At 26.7% G+C, this 17,344-nt stretch overlaps 4 protein-coding genes across 4 annotated transcripts; 3 read left to right on the plus strand and 1 right to left on the minus strand.

Moving 5' to 3' along the window:
• Positions 1–1,201: 1,201 nt before the first annotated feature.
• Phum_PHUM004610 (dynein intermediate chain, cytosolic, putative) lies at positions 1,202–8,123 on the minus strand (the record flags this gene model as incomplete). Its single annotated transcript, XM_002422622.1, has 10 exons — positions 1,202–1,384; positions 1,463–1,729; positions 1,832–1,992; positions 2,072–2,303; positions 2,387–2,504; positions 2,590–2,844; positions 2,920–3,250; positions 6,971–7,033; positions 7,616–7,725; positions 7,813–8,123. The coding sequence occupies 10 exons, from the start codon at positions 8,121–8,123 to the stop codon at positions 1,202–1,204; spliced, it is 2,031 nt and encodes a 676-aa protein (XP_002422667.1).
• A 654-nt stretch (positions 8,124–8,777) lies between these two features.
• Positions 8,778–10,699, plus strand: Phum_PHUM004620 (uncharacterized protein; the record flags this gene model as incomplete). The annotated part of the gene is made up of 5 exons (XM_002422623.1): positions 8,778–9,327; positions 9,425–9,771; positions 9,853–10,107; positions 10,242–10,427; positions 10,502–10,699. 5 exons carry the CDS (start codon positions 8,778–8,780, stop codon positions 10,697–10,699), a joined length of 1,536 nt encoding a protein of 511 aa, XP_002422668.1.
• A 718-nt stretch (positions 10,700–11,417) lies between these two features.
• On the plus strand, positions 11,418–13,015 carry Phum_PHUM004630 (uncharacterized protein; the record flags this gene model as incomplete). Its single annotated transcript, XM_002422624.1, has 7 exons — positions 11,418–11,567; positions 11,684–11,780; positions 11,844–11,913; positions 11,998–12,146; positions 12,237–12,445; positions 12,520–12,672; positions 12,767–13,015. 7 exons carry the CDS (start codon positions 11,418–11,420, stop codon positions 13,013–13,015), a joined length of 1,077 nt encoding a protein of 358 aa, XP_002422669.1.
• A 421-nt stretch (positions 13,016–13,436) lies between these two features.
• Positions 13,437–15,530, plus strand: Phum_PHUM004640 (tyrosine-protein phosphatase non-receptor type, putative; the record flags this gene model as incomplete). The annotated part of the gene is made up of 8 exons (XM_002422625.1): positions 13,437–13,781; positions 13,854–14,043; positions 14,142–14,291; positions 14,401–14,586; positions 14,684–14,916; positions 14,992–15,151; positions 15,239–15,363; positions 15,447–15,530. 8 exons carry the CDS (start codon positions 13,437–13,439, stop codon positions 15,528–15,530), a joined length of 1,473 nt encoding a protein of 490 aa, XP_002422670.1.
• Between the last annotated feature and the right edge of the window lie 1,814 nt (positions 15,531–17,344).

Here is a 17,344-nt window from a genome sequence, read left to right on the forward strand (position 1 = left end):
TTATATATTATCAGTATTAAACTCAGATGTTATTGTGAGAACTTATGGTTGGCTTTTTTATTAAATGGATTAATTATGTAAATAACTGAATTTGTTACTCGAATAATAGAACAATTTAAAAAAAAAAAAAAACGCTCATTAAATTATAAATGTAACAACAACAACAACAACCACAATGAGTAGTTTAGTAGTATGCACTGTTAACAACATACAAACGCATACATAATTTTAATTTTTTCTTTCAAAATTTAAAAACGTTGTTATAAAAAAGAAAATAAATCAATAAATCATTTATTAAACATTTTTATTAATTAATTATTTTATTTATTTAAATAAATATAATTTAAACACTGCCAAAAAGAAAAAAAAAAAATTTTTTTTTTTTCCAAAACAGTTTAATTAAATATATTGTATGTATTTTTTTTTTTTTAATAAGCGAACGAAGCCAAATTTTTTATTTAGGTTATAAAATTTTATTTATTATTTATTTTTTTCTTATTGAAAATGATTTGCGGCAAAAAAAAATATAAATTATTTAAATATTTATATATATATATATATATAAAAATTAAAGCTTATATAATATGTTACTTCTTGTTACTTTTTATTGTTTTATTAATACCCTATAAAAAATTATTTTTTAAATAATAATAATAATAATAAACTTAAGCACCATTTAACAATTAATTAATGATTAAATTTTATTCAATTGAGCTTTTCTCTTCTTCTTAAATATTTCTCTTAAAAAAATTATTTCTACTTTACAAAATCATCATCATCATCATCATCATCATCATCATTATGGGTATTAATTCACAAACTTTATTTTCTTTCTTGCCTTAAACGGTACAATTTTCTTTTAAAAAATTTTCCTCACAAAATTAAATTTTCTCATAATTATTTTAATATATTAAAAGCACTTTTTTTTGTTTTAAGTACATAATAATAATAAAAGCTGCATTTCGATTTTTTTCCCAATGAGTAAATTGATTTTTTCTTAATAGAGAGATTTCTTTCACTATTTCATTACAAAAAATGAAAAAAAAAAAAAAAAATTAAAGTGATTTTTTTTTTTTTTTTTTTTTGAAATTGCAACAGAAAGACTAGAAGAGACCAGTTCTTATATTATACGTATTAGCCTCTTGGAATTTGAAATTCGACTCAAAGGTACTCGTTCGTACTTTAGGTACCAACTACATTTTTAACGTACGGGTATGGAAAGACCTGGAGATAATGAACTTGGAAGGCTTGTCAAACTCGAAGGCCCCGAACCGTAAATCATGTTGGCAGCTTTTTCGATTTCTTCATCGGCTTGATTATGTTTGAAGTCTTCTAACGTGTACATAAATTTATTCCACTCATCCACTCTCGGCTGAGATAAAGCCTGAAAGAGATAAAAAAATTTTAATTTTTATTAAAAAGCATGCAACAAACATTTTTTCACGCGATGATATTCTCTTACTTCTCCAACTTCGTACACCCAAATTCTTCCCAAGTCATCTCCCGCGGTCACGTATTGACCGCTTTGAGACCAGCTAACTCTATTTAAAGCAGGTGCTCCTTCCACAACGATACCCGCCGTGGGTACTTCCGTGTCTTGATTCAAATTCCAAACGTCTAGTTTACCCGTGCCGTCAACGGCCGCAAAAACAGAAGGATGAGTGGGTGACCATGCGACGTTATACACATAATCTGCATTGTGCTCAAACGAATGCAATGGCTTGTTGTCCTGTTAATTAATTTGATAAAACGTCATTAAAAAAAAAAAAAAAAAAACCTCTCCCGTTTTATAATACACGGGAAAAAATTTACAATAAATATTTTACGTTACTTTTAAACTCCACAGCTTAATGGTCCAGTCAAAGGAAGAAGTCAAAAACAAGTGAGAATAATCGATGCTCCCTTGACTGTTGTGAACGTCTAAACCTGTGATTGGACCTTGATGAGCTTCGTATGTTTCTACCACACCGGCTTTTGTACCGTGACGACAAGCTTTTGATATAAAAAATTACATCAGTTGTAAAAATTTCATTTAGTGAGGAAAAAAATAAAAATAAAATAAGATAAAAACCTTGGTAGACATCTCCTTCTTCGCTCCCGATGACAAAATTATTCACGTCGTTCGGAGGAAAAGCCAAAGCGGTTACGGCGATGGCTTTTTTCTGTTTGGATTGAAGTTCCAAAACTTCTTGAGGAGTCGATAACATATCCAAACTCCAAGAACACATTCTACCATCCGTGGAAATGCTAATTAAATTGTGAGCATTTTGAGTACCGACCACATTCAAGCAGTACACGGGATGCTGTGTGAAATAATAAATATATTTTTTACGGTCACGTGATTCAGACGGTTGTTGTTATACTATTTATATTAAATATATATTACCGTATGCGCCGCTGAACAAAGAGGAGTTCTTTGAATTGGAGTACGCTTGTGTACGCGATTATCCCATAAAACAATTTGGCCAGAATAAGTTCCGCCGAGAATGAGATTCGGATGAAATCTTTAAGGGTAAAAAAAAAAAAAAAATTTAAAATTTACTCATTTCCAAAAAGTTTTATCAAATGACCGAAATAAATAAATAATACCTGGCAAAATTTGCAATAGTGACCGGACTTTGGCAATGGAATATATATTCTGGAGTCGTCTTTTTAAATTTTGTATTCCATATCAAGCAAACACCATCGGGATCGTTCGGAGTGTCTTCGTTGTTATGATAACTAGCTACCAATAATTCTGGATACTGCGGAGACCAATCCAAAGACATGACGCAACGATTTTTCGTCCATCGATCATCGGAAAATCTTCTATTTAAAACTACCCTTAAACTCGATTTATCATCGCTGTAAAATAAAACACACATTTCATACTCTTCCTTTCGAGAAAAATGATGATGATGATAATAATTTCTCCTTTACCTTCCATCTTCGTTTTCGAGCAGGCCAGTATAATCCGTGTATATGTCGACGGATTCAGCGAGAGCTCTTTCCATTATTTGACCTCCTCTATGCATAAACTTTTGAAAATCTTCCGTCAACATGATCATTTGTTTTTCTTCTTCGCTCAATTCCCTCGGAGGTACTTTTTCCTTTTCCTTTTGAGTTTCGACAACAGTAACGGCTGGCACGACTTCTTTTACGTGGGGTAATCCGTGAGGGAGTATACCCGGAAGGAGTTTGGATTGAAATCCATCGAGATGCGAGAGAGAATTTTCTTCGTCTTCGGCTTCCGTTTCATCATAAGTAAGAACTATTTGTGAATAAGATTATTCGACCAACATAGGGATAATATTATTTGGACTAGCCCGCCATTTTTTTTTTTTTTTTTTTTGTAAAAATTATTTTCAATTAAAAAGGGTGACAAATTTAAAATTTTAAAAACCGCAAAAAATGCGCCAACCGGAAATTCGCTAAATTTTTTTTCGAGAAATTTCTAATAAACTCTAGAGAGTCGTCTATCTGTTCTATTTTCTCATTTTCCGTACTTACCGATTTAAATTTAATTAACAATAATAATAATATTAATAAATACTAAATCATTATAGAAAAAAAAAAAAAATAGAAAGCGTAACAAACAAAACTAAACCTGATAGGAGGTGCGACAGAAAACCCACAAAACCTTTTTTTTTGAAGCGCTCAATATTGATTTACAATGACTTTTAAATTTACAACCCCTTTTTTTTTTTATATTTTGTTTCAAAGCAAATATTCAAAACAACTAATTAAAATATAAAATTTAACAACAAAATTAATTAAAAAAATAATAATAATAATAAGCAAATAAAATAAATTCCCATAAAAAAAAAAAAAATAAAAAAAATATACAGGCTAGTACAAATAATATTTATATATATAGAATATAAAATAATATGAATTTCAATGTTATTGCCAATATTTATGATAAATGATGTGAAGTTATTTTTGATGGAAATTTCTAAATGACTAATTAAAATTTTAGTGATGTAAGTAATTTACTTTCTCATCCTATGAATAATGTATTACTATTATTATTATTATTAGACGTATTGGATTTATATATATATATTAAATTTGAATCCGGAAAAGCTTAGAGTATTTTATTTTGCTTACATTTACAAGTAATTCGTAATTTTTTTTTTTTTTTGTTTTTTAAATATCAACTGAACATGAGTACAAATAACTTGCATTTAATAATTAAATTTAAATTTAAAACGAAAAAAAAAAAAAAAAAAAAATTGAAAACATTAATTCTACGAACGTATCGTATTTCTTTCTACAAAATATCATCATCATTCTTCTTTTACGTGCAAGTCATTGAACCAAAAAAAAAAAAAAAAAGGGAATTGATTCCCTAAATAAATAATTTTTATACATTAAAAAAAAAAAAAAAAAAATTTTAACGCAACTTCCAACGTGAAAACAAAAAAAAAAAACAATTTGATAAGTACACATAAAAACTACTAAAAGACATTATTATTATTATTATTATTATTATTAATAAAATCGCTGTTAGAGCAAAGGTAAACGACACTCAAGCTTGGTTTTCAATCGCTTTTTTTTACTATAGTTTTTAACATAAGTTATTGCATGATGATGATACGAAGAATGACTACTATCTACCCAATCACCACGCACACGCACACGCACACACACACACACGCCATTTCGTTACCAAATGTTAATGTTATTACGTACGATTCAAGCAGCAACAACAACAACAACAACAACAACAGCAACAACAGCAAAATTATAATTATGACTCCCTCATTCCCGTACATTTTTTTTTCTTTTAATGTGTGTGACCAACAGAAAGGAAACTAACTACTAAAAAAAGGTTCTAAAACCTTCTCGAACGATCCTTTCGATCTAAAACTTTTTTAGGGAGAGATCAACGATAATAATGAATGAATTATAGCAAAAAAAAAAAAAAAAAAACTTTTGTAAAATGGTAAACCGCCCCATTTCCCCACCCACCCCCTACTCTTTACGATACCCATTTTTCTCCAATTATTGCACAATCAATCAATTCAATTCATAAATTTGAAAAAGCAGCAGCACACACGGCGGGGGGGGGGTTCCAAGCATTAACCCCCCCATCATTTTTCAAAATAAAATTCGCCCAATCGGGGGGGAACACATTCCCCATTTAAAAGCCGACACATACATGCAGTTATTTATTTTTTTTTTCCTTTTTTTTTTTTTTTTATTATTACACCTACCTGTAAATTTGTCCTCCCATTTTAAACCAGGATTTAGATTGTATTTGTTTGATAATAGGGAAATGGGATAAAAAAAAAAAAAAAAAAAAAAAAAAAAAACAAAACAAAAAGTGTCAGTTAAGTCGATTTGTTTTAAATATAATAATAATAATAATAATAATAATAATAATAAATTTTTTTTTAATTATTAATATTTAATAAAATAACCTCACCTTCAAATAAGAAAAACAGTAAAAGTTTAACAGGAAGAAATAAAGCAAATTTTTTTAGAAAAAAAGGTTAAAAGTAAAATACAATAAAGAGGATACCCAACCAAATCGTAAAATAAACCTTAAACCTGAAACCTGAACCTTTATTTAAACTTTTTTTTTTGACTCCTCTATTATGACTTTAACAAGAACAAGAAGAATATTTTTTTTTGCTTTAGTTTTAAACGTTAAAAAAATTTACCAAATCCTACTTTTAAAATTTTTTTTTTTTGGGGGGGGGGGGTAAAATAAAATCAAAATGGGGGGGGAAAAGTATGAAAATTCTAGTATAAATTATTATACAATTTAATAAGTAAATTAAAAATATGCAAAAAAAAAAAAATAAATAATAATAATAATTAGTTATCACTGCATTAAAATGAATTATTTTTTTTTTTACCTTAACCACATACATATAACATTTTTCTTTTTTTTTTTTTTTTTTTTCTTCTTGTAAATTAAATAATAATAATAACAAAAACATTAAAAGTAAAGAATTTTTAAACTTTACCACGTGGCCATGCATTTTTTTTTTTTTTTTGGAAACATGGAAGGTGCGTTAAACAATTTTTTTTATTAACACAAAAAAAAAAAATTGAAGAAAATTTTTTTTTTTTTTTTTTTTTTTGTCAATTGTTCAGTTGACTAATATATTATTGTGCGTTTCTAAAAGTAATAAGCGAATTTTATTAGGGCGATTGAAAATTTGAAAAAGTATGTTAAATACATATATATAAGTTCGTTCGTAATCTCTCAACGTAATATTTACTCCACTCCCCCCTCCCCTGTACACGTGGTGCCAATAAGTTTAAATCATTGAATGTTAATTTCATTGTATTCCTCTCTTATCATAAAAAAATGCTTTAAAAAATTAAAAAAGGAAGTTTAAAAAAAAAAAAAAAAAAAAAAAAATTGGCATTGAATTGGAATTTTTTTCAACTCTCTTTGTCCATCTAACCTCCACCAAAAAAGAATTATAATTAATGAGGCAATAAATATATATATATATATGAATGACTAAAAATTCATTTCATCATTCAACTATGAGAGAGAGGCCACCAAGCATGATTGAGAGATTTGTCAATCGTACATACATACATACATACATACATACATATATGTATGTATGTATGTATGTATATGATTGCACACTGATTGATTTAACCACAAAACCCAAAAGTACCAGTGAATAATATCTTGGCCAACTTACCGTAATAGTCGAACGCATGAGCTGAGAAAAAAAAAAAACAAAACAAAAAATAAATTACTACATAATAATTTATAATATTGATTTTTTGACAAAATTAAAACGAAAAAATTAATTTTAATTATTAATAAATAGAAGAAAAAGATTGTGTGTTAATCGGTAAACTGTGTGTTTGTGTGTGTGTTTTTAAAATATTTAAGAATAGTAACAGGGAAAGAAGTTTTTTTTTTTTTTTTTTTCTTGTTACCCACCCCCCTATTATAATTTTATACAAAAATTAATTATTAAGTGAATAAAAAAAAAAAAAAAAAACAAACCTTTTCTTGGACGCCACCAATCATCCATATAGCCTTTCAATGAGGAAGAAGAAGAGCATGATCCTTATTAGTAGTTGTTAGCAAAAGACATTACAGTATTGGAATTATTTTAATTTACATGAATTTCTAGGTGGTTTGTTTTTTTTTTCTTTTTTTTAAAAATCAAATTAATATTATTTTTTTTAAATAATAAATAAATACAATTTATTATTGTAAAAACAAAACAAAAAAAAATCTAATTTAATCAAACAATTTTAATTGTTATTAAATAACAAAATAAAATAATAAAAAAAAAAAATATTCAAAATTTATTTAAACAAACCAACTACAATTCAGCATTCCGGGGAAATCGTTAAAAAGTTTATCGCAAAATTAAAAGTTCTTATCAAGATATATAAGTACTAAATGATAGATACTATGTCATTCATGCAAAAATTTAAAACATCTTAACTTGTTGTTAGTATTGTAAATAATAATGTCAAATTCATATTTTTTCGTTTATATGTAATAAATTAAAATTATAAGTTAATAAATTTTTTTAATAGGTAACGATATTGTAATTTTTTTGTTAATTAATATTATAAATTTTTATGCCTCATTTAAGATTATTTTTTTTTTAAAAATAATTATTCAAATAAAACATACCATCTCTTTCCTGCCCACTTGTTGTAGTTTGTGTTTGCTTTGAATACAAAACTAGTTCTTTTCCAGGTATATTAGTTTCTCCACATTTCACTATACTAAGTTGTTTTGTACTACTGCAAAGAAATATAGAGAAAAATTATGAATGGTTTTGAATTTTTTTAGAAAGGTTTTTTTTTATGCCTTAATTTAAAACCTACATTGACCTAGGTGTTATGCTAGAAGGTGCTGTTGCCAATGAACTAGGAGGAGTGGCAGTTGATGTATCAGTTTCTGGAGGAAGAGACGAATTGCTAGATAAACTTGACAAAACATCCGATACAGGTGCAACTCCTAATGAAGATAGCATTTCATCAACTTCCTTAATGTGATCCCTTTCAATCACATTATATGTTTTTGTTATTTCATCAGCATTTTTTTGTTCAAGTTCTCTTTTTTTCCTTTCCTTGCTTTCCCTAATGGCTTGCAGTTTAGCCTTTTTCCTATCTAATTCTGCTTTTCTATCGGCCATCTTGCTCTGTAAAATTAAATGTATATTTTTTACTTTTTTTTTTTAAAAACACAGATATGATGTCATTAATGTTGACTAATATTGCAAAAATTGAAGAAAAAAAATCAATCTTTGAAGCAAATGGGCAAAAGGCCCTAAAAAGACAAACCGATCGTGGGTGGGTCGAGAGCATTATTAATTAAAAAATAATGAATAAAGCTTATTCTCACCTAATATACTCGAAACATTACTAATGTAAAAAAATTCTAAGAAAAAATTTTACAGTATGATACTTTTAGACGAGAAAAAGCGGTATAACAATTAGATAATATTGTACCTAGCAATACCCACTTTGATAATCAAAATGGTTTCTACGCTCGAATTCATAAACGTCAGAATGCAGGTGAAAAACTTAACAAAACTAATTCTAAATTTATGAAATCTGATGACCCGAAATTTTTATATTATTATGAGTTTATCAGTAACTTATATCACTATATCGAAGGCAACTTTTTTTTTTATGTAATATATATTTTTTTTTTTTTTTTAAACTTAATTATAAATAAAATATTTTATTGTTATTTTTATTGTAAATAGAATTTAAATAGTCTAATTTTTATAGTTGTAAACCAGTGCCGAAATTTACCCTTGAATTTTATTGTTAGATAATTAAAAATGTCAACTGGATTTTTGATAACTAGCGTAGGAGGGAAACTCAAACATTTATCTGATTTGATTAATCAACATTTAATAAATAAATTATATATATATGTAGCTGTTAACAGAAATCGTTCAAAATTAAAAAACAATGAACGTTTATATAAAAGGATTATTGAAATGTATTCAACAAGTTCAAATTTATTTCCAAATTTAGATGTGAGAATAATTTTGAATGAATTGAAGTTTTATGATTTTACTTTAGAAGTACAAACGTACAATGCAGATGTAATTATTATTCCCAAAAATTATGATTGTTCTAATATTCAAAATGTTGAAAACTTAAAAAAAAATTTTCATGTAATTTATACTGATGATGTAATGACAGATAAAATAGGTAAAGTACTGGATTTGAAAAAATCAAAAACTTGGAAGCTTTATGAAAATGTAGTTTTAGGAGGAACATTCGATAGGCTTCATAATGGTCACAAAATTTTACTCACTGAAGCCTTATTAAGTTGTTCTAAAAAACTAACTGTAGGAGTCACTAATGAGGCTATGACAAAAGGTATATATCAAAATATACTTTTATCACAATAATATTAAAATTTTTTTTTTTTTCAATCAAATTAGTTTAATTAATGAAAAAAAATTTTTTGATTTAGGTAAAACATTGCCTGAATTGATAGAACCTTGTGCAAAAAGAATATCTGCAGTGGAAAAATTTATAAGAGAAGTCGATAGAGGAATCGATTATGAAGTTGTAGAAATATCTGACATGTATGGTCCTACCAAAAGTGATACAAGTTTCAATATGATAGTAGTTAGTGCAGAAACTTATCAAGGAGCACTTAAAATAAATCAAATCAGAAAAGAAAATAATTTAAATGAGTTGGATATACATGTTGTCAAAGTAGCTAAAGACAAATTTAGCAATGGTATAGAAGAAAAAAAAATTAGCTCAAGCAATGCCAGAATAAGATTATTAGGTTCTTATTTGAAACAACCAGAGGTAAAATTTTTAATAAATTTACTCATTTACCATGATTTTTATTTTATTATTTACCTTCTCTATTTTATTAAATGATTGCAGCCAAATACAAAACTACCCCCTAAGCCTTATATTATAGGATTGACAGGTGGTGTAGCTAGTGGAAAAACAAGTATTTGTGAATATCTTTCAAGTTTAGGTGCTGGAATTATAGACTGCGACAAAGTTGGTCATGAATTATATAAACCCCAAACAGATATATACAAAAAGCTAGTTAAACTTTTTGGAGAAAATATTTTAGCTCCAAACAAAGAAGTCAACAGAAAAGAACTTGGCTATATTGTTTTTAATAATCGTGTAAGTTAATATTATCATTAAATTTTATTTCATCATGGATGACTAAAATTATTTTAATACACATAATTATATTTGAAAGAAGTGATGATTATTAATAACAATAATTTTTTTCTTAATGTTATTTTCTTTGAAAGGATAAGTTAAACAAACTTAATGACCTAATGTGGCCAGCTATTTATAATTATGCCATTGTGGAGTCTCAAAGAATGTACAAAGAAGAAAAAAAAGAAATAGTTTTTATAGAAGCAGCAGTTATGATAAAAGCTGAATGGCATAAGAAAGTTCACGAACTTTGGTCAGTCATAATTCCAGAAGAGGAGGTAATAAAAAATTTTGAAAATGTCGATATTATTATTGGCAATTAATTGAAACTTATTATTTTATTAAATTTAAGGCCATTTCTCGAATGAAAAGGAGGAACAGTTATACAGAAGAAGAAGCCAAATCAAGAATAAATGCACAATCCTCAAATTATGAACTTGTACAGAATTCCAATGTTGTATTTTGTACTTTATGGAGTTTTGACTTTACAAGAAAACAAGTAGATAAAGCATGGAAATCAGTTCAAACTTTTGTAAAATGTAATTCATAATTGTAAGCAGAAATTAAAAAAATTATTGTATCATTTTTACAACCATTATTTTTTTTTTATAAAAAAATTTGTCACATAAACTTTTAAAAAAACATTAAAAATATTATTTTAATACTTGTTATTTTACCTGAGTCCTTAAAATTTGTTGTTCGAGCCACGACAGAACGTAATGCGTGATTAATTCCGCCAGGGGCATTAACAATGACGATATGAGTAGCGGTGGCTTTTTGTTTTTATTTATTTATTTATTATCTTATACATGTAACAAAGAAAAAAATGAAATCTTTTTTTCCTTATATAAATTATTTTAATTCATTTTTGAATTACCTAACTTAAAATAAATGTATTTCGGAGATCAATTATAAGTGTTTTTTTATTTGATAACATTTATGTTATCACGTGCAGTTAATGTCCTTTTTTGCATTAATAAAAAGTACAAAAATGGCGTACTAGATTTGCTGATGAAGAATAAAAAGTTTTTTTTTTTTACCCATTTTTACCTTCGTGGCCTTAAGTAAATCATTTTTTATACTGAAAACACATTTTAAGAATGAATTAGTTTAAAAAAACGTTGTTTTTACTCATTCTCTTCGAGGAATAATTTAAAAAAGCTTGGTTTTACAAGTTTTTTTTGTTTGGATGGTTAGATATTCTTAACGAAGTTTTGCTGTTACTCTTGTTAACACGGATAAAATATAATGCATTGGAATATGCCGAAATGATTGAAAACGTATCTCGTAGAGCTTTTATCACGTCAAGTGGATCTTATAACGTTCGAGCTTCTGAACAAGCAAAAGAAAGACGACGAAAAACTATTGATTCAGTGGTTATTTTTCTTGATGACACACAGCATACATTTCGTATTGATGTAAGAATTCTTTATTAAAATGATTGAAATTGTAAAATTACAAGTGTCTTTCTGTTTAAATTAATTTATATTTAATATTAATTTTAAACCATATTACTTAATTTTATTATTAACAGAAGCATGCTAAAGGCCAAGAATTGTTAGATGCTGTTTTCCTTCACTTAGAGTTAATTGAAAAAGATTATTTCGGTCTTCAGTTTGTCGACAATGGTAGTAATACAACTTACCATAACCCTGATATAATGGTAATTTTTTAATGTACTTATTTCGATGAAGATTTAAAAATTTATAATTATTATTTTACTGTAGTATTTTCAAAAAAAGCAATACTTGAGATAATATTTTTGTAAATAAAAATTTTTTTTCAGAGATGGTTGGACCCGAAAAAATCTTTAAAAAAACAAATTGGCACTGGCCAATTGTTTTTCAGGGTAAAATTTTATGTTATGGATCCTAGTAAATTGCAAGAAGAATACACTCGATATCATTTTTACCTACAAGTTAGGAAAGATATTTTGTCTGGAAGATTAATAGTTCCTACTAGTGCTGCTTGTTTGTTGGCAAGTTATATGGTTCAATGTAAGCATAATTAGTATAAGCGTAATTAATTAAGCGTAATTTTCAATGAATGTATATTTTATCGTTTTCATTGTTATGTAATATTTGCAGCCGAATTGGGAGATTATAATCCTGTAGATCATTCTTATGGATATTTGTCTACACTTGCATTAATTCCTAATCAAAATGAAGAACTTGAAAGAAAAATATGCGAGCTCCATAAACTTCATAAAGGGCAAACACCTGCAGATGCCGAATACAATTTTTTAGATCATGCCAAGAGACTGGAAATGTATGGAGTAGATTTACATAAAGCAAGGGTATTAGAAATTAATAAAACAATTGTGATAATTCAACTGGAGTTTTTTGTAACATTACTTAAATTGTTTAATAGGATTCTTCCAATAAAGAAATTTATTTAGGAGTTTCATCCATAGGATTGGTTGTCTTCCAAAACAATATTAAAGTTAATACTTTTTCCTGGTCTAAAATAGTAAAAATTTCATTTAAGCAGAAACAATTTTTTGTTCAGCTTCGACGGGAACAGGTAAAACTGCAATCAACTAAATTTTTTGTTTGATTTTGAAAAATACTTCAAGTTTTAGTATTACATCTTGTAACGATTACTTAAAAATTTTCAGAGTGAAAATTATGATACCCTCCTAGGTTTCAACATGGTTTCTTATCGTTCTTGTAAGAGTTTGTGGAAATGTTGTGTGGAACATCACACATTTTTTCGATTGCAGTCACCGCAATTAAGGTCAAGACGTTTTCCTTTAGGTTTAAGATTTGGTATTGGTTCTAGATTTTCTTACTCTGGTAAAACAGAATTTCAAACGGTTGAAGAGGGAAAACAGAGAGCTAAGATGGAACGCAATTTTGTTAGGTAAGAATTACACGTGATAAAAAAAAAAAAAAAAAATAAATTTCACGGAGCAAAAGTAAAATTTATTTAAATGTTTTAGATCTCCTAGTCGTCGAACTATTCGTGCAAGTGTTCAATCAGTCGATGAAAAAATCAAACCGTCCACTAGAACTCCAAGAACTCACGACAACAAGGTTACTTCTTTAGGTTATCGGGAACCTAAAAGAGCTTGGGATAAATCACCAACACATGAGTACGAATATATTAATTGATGGATTATTATTATTATTATTACTTTTTATATTATTATTATTATTGATTTTTTATATTACAGGGAAGGAGGATTTGATGAGCATTCAACATTTGTATCAAATGGGAAAAGTGTGCACACAGAAATAGAAGGAAGTCGAAGTTTATCATTAGATAATACGTCCCTGGGAAAAACAATGGGTACGACAATAATAATAATAATAATACTAACTTTTCGTAATAAAATTTTTTCAAAAAATAACATTATATTTCGAATTTTAGTTTATGCTGACGAAGATTCATTACCATCCGAAAAAGAAGATCAATGTGATACGTCGCAAGTAAATAACAAATACAAAGCAGGAACACAGGTCGAAAACAAAACTGTGATTTACAAAAGGCAATTTGGGGTAGATGAATCACTACTTCCAACTTCTTCTGACGGTATAGAAGAAGGAGGAATGGTTGTGATTAAAATAATGCCTGACGAACAAGGACGTTTTGGGTTTAATGTTAAGGGAGGAGCGGATTTGGATCTGCCGGTAGGTCGACACAACCAACCCTTTTGATTTTAACGTACTTGACTGTACTCATTATTTTTCTACATTTATCAGGTGTTGGTGTCACGAGTTGCTCCTAATACTCCAGCCGATCGTTGTTACCCCAAACTAAGCGAAGGTGATCAAGTTGTCTTGGTTAATGGTATCGACATCGCTCATATGACACACGAAGAAGTTGTAAACTTAATACGAAATGCCCGAGATAACGAGCCCGGTGAATTAGTATTAATTGTTAAACCTAATGGTGGGTACCCGAAAACAATTTTTTTTGTTTTCTGTTTGCAAAATTTTTATTAAATATTTATTTTTACTTAATATTAGTATTGTACGACACGAATCAAGTCGAGGAACCAGCTTACCAGTATGTTCCGGAAGTACAAACAATATCAAACGGAGCAGATGCTTTAAGTCAATCAATGTTATTATTAGAAGACGGTTTAGCCAGTGGAGCCATACTGGTACAATTTGATCAACTTTACAGAAAAAAACCAGGTTCGTAGTAAAAAAAAAAAAAAAGAGTTTGTAGTAAAATCTAATTATTTTTTTATTATCAATTTACGGAAGGTAAATTCTTTTTTTTATTAATTTATTTAATGTTAAGGACTTAGTACAAACGAAGCAAAAAAAAGCGAAAACCAAAGTAAAAATAGATATCGTGATATATCGCCATACGATAAAACTAGAGTAATACTTCAAGATTGCGAAGGAGGTGATTACATAAATGCTAGCTACGTTAACATGGAAATTCCAGGTTCTGGAATTGTCAATAGGTATATTGCCACACAAGGTAAATAAGTTAAAATTCAAATGTTTTTTTTTTTTTTTTTTTTGTATTATATTCACAGCATTTTTAATGACAAAGTATTTATTTTATTTTGGTGAAGGGCCTTTATCATCAACGGTAGGACAATTTTGGCAAATGGTTTTGGAAGCAGGAACAGGATTGATTGTAATGTTAACACCTCTGTCCGAACGCGGTCGTCCCAAGTGCCATCAATACTGGCCAAATAGTGAAAATATTCTTCAGATAAACCAACTCGAAATAACTTGCGTGAAAGAAGAAACCGACGATGGCGGGAGTTTTGTTTTTCGAGAGTTTTTACTTAAAGATTTAAAGGTTTGTGTTACACAAAACCTGAAATTCTCAAAGTTGATGGTTTAGGAAAAATACACGTGATTATTTTTTTTATAGAGGAACGAAGAAAGAGATATATCACACATGCAGTATTTAGCTTGGCCGGATCATGGCGTCCCTGATTCACCTTTAGAATTTTTATCATTTACCGAAAGAGTAAGAAGAGCTAGAATCGGAATGGTCGAACCAATATTGGTGCACTGTTCGGCAGGAATTGGTGGGATTCAAACATTCAATAATAATAATAATAAGTCAACTGTAATATGTGGATGGGAAACAAAAGAAATTTTTTTTTAAATTACAGGTAGAACGGGTGTATTAATTTTAATGGAAACCGCTCTTTGTTTAATGGAAGCCAACGAACCAATTTACCCTTTAGATATAGTGAAAACGATGAGAGATCAAAGAGCAATGATGATTCAAACTTCTGTAAGTAAACAAAAAAAAAAAAAAAAAAAAAGAAATTAATTGAAATTAATATTAATCATTAAATAACATTTTTTTTTATATAGAGTCAGTATAAATTTGTCTGTGAAAGTGTTTTACGGGCTTACGCGGATAGTATATCTGCAAAAGAAGAAGAAAATCGACAATGAATCGATTATATTAATTCATTATCGTTTTATATTATTAGTTTTATATCAAAATTTTATTTAATTTTTATTTAATTTTTTTTTTTTTATCTATCTATCTCTCTCTCTCTCTCTCTCTCTCTCTCTCTCTCTCTCTTTTAAGTTTACTATATATATTTATAGTAGTAGTATCATTAACAAGATTGCATTATGATGATTATTTTTGTGGCAGTGATTGTGACACTGTCGAATTGATATTCTGTACATCTCTCCTAAGTCAATGTAAAATTTTTTAAAATCGTTTTACAGTTACTTTCTATATACATATACATATATAAATTTATACATTTAAAGTTCACAAAAAAAAAAAAAAAAAAAAAAAATTATGTTGGAAACAAACAATCAAAACCGTGACACTTTAATAATACTCAATAATGAGTTTATGTAATATATATATATATACATATTTAAATAATTTCATTTAAAATTCTGACTGATATCACAGTTTATTTTACAAGATGATATAAAACTGATTTGAAACAATATATTATTTATAAGATAATCAGTATAAAAATATTACAGAAAAAACAAAAAACAAAAAATATATTTTTGGTTCCTATTAATATAATCCTCGCGTTTATTACAATTTTTTTTCTTTTTTTTTTTTTTTTTTCTTACGATTGCTATTATTATTATTATTATTATTATTATTATTTAAATGAAATAATTCAGCGTTAAAAACATCGACAATGAATGAAAGACTGAATATATATATATATATATATAATAATTATATCTGATTCAAAATATCAATTTTAAAAAAATCGTATAAATTTTTTTTACTTTTAAATTTAAAATCGTACTACAACTTGTTAATGATAATAATAATAAAAACAATTTTTTTTTTTATGATTTTAATTTTTTTTAAATTTTTTTTGTTATTATTATTATTATTATTATTATTTTATCAGAATCTACTCAGTGTTATTATAACAATCAAAATTATTTATAATAAAATAAAATAAAAAAAAAAAAAAAATTGTGATTGTCTGGCGTGTCATTTATTAAAAAAAAATTTAATTTTAGAAAAAGACTGAGATTAATTATTTATTTGGTATTTTTATATAAATATAAATCGATCAAAACTTTTTTTTTAATAATAATAATAATAATATTTTAACAGTTATTTTTTTGTTTACATTTTTTTTAATTGGAATCGATCAATCAATCAATCGAAATATATCGAATCAAAAAGTTTATTTTTTTTTATATATATAGTTAAAATATTTAAACTTATTAAAGTGCAATAATAATTTGCATTAGAAATCATTTAAAATATTATTATTATTATTATTTGTTGTAATTATTATTATTATTATTACTTATTTTTTTTTTAATTTTTTTCTAATTGAATTTAAATTTTTTTGTAGTACGTGAATGAATTTTTTTTTTTTCTGTCGAATGTTGTTTTATTGTATAAAAAAAAATAATAATAATAATATAATTTTAATGTCTTGTCTTTATATATATATTATATATTTATATTTATATATATATAATTATCATTATTGTTTGTATAACTTAATAATTTTTGTGGGTGTTATTACTTACCAAAATTTTTTTTCTATTAAATTTAGAAAACATTTTATCAATTTAAAAAAAATCGATTTAGTTTTTTTTTCTTCTTCTTCTTCCTTACAGCTCCCTAAAATATAGTAAATTATTATTATTATTATTATGATTAATAATAATTTTAATAAAATCAATACAATAACATGGATAAAATTATTTTTAAACAAAATTATTATCATCATCATCTTGTCAATTCATAATGATTT

This window comes from Pediculus humanus, genomic scaffold, assembly GCF_000006295.1.
Source record: "Pediculus humanus corporis 1103172107365 genomic scaffold, whole genome shotgun sequence".
In the NCBI taxonomy this organism is placed as follows: Eukaryota; Metazoa; Arthropoda; class Insecta; order Psocodea; family Pediculidae; genus Pediculus; species Pediculus humanus.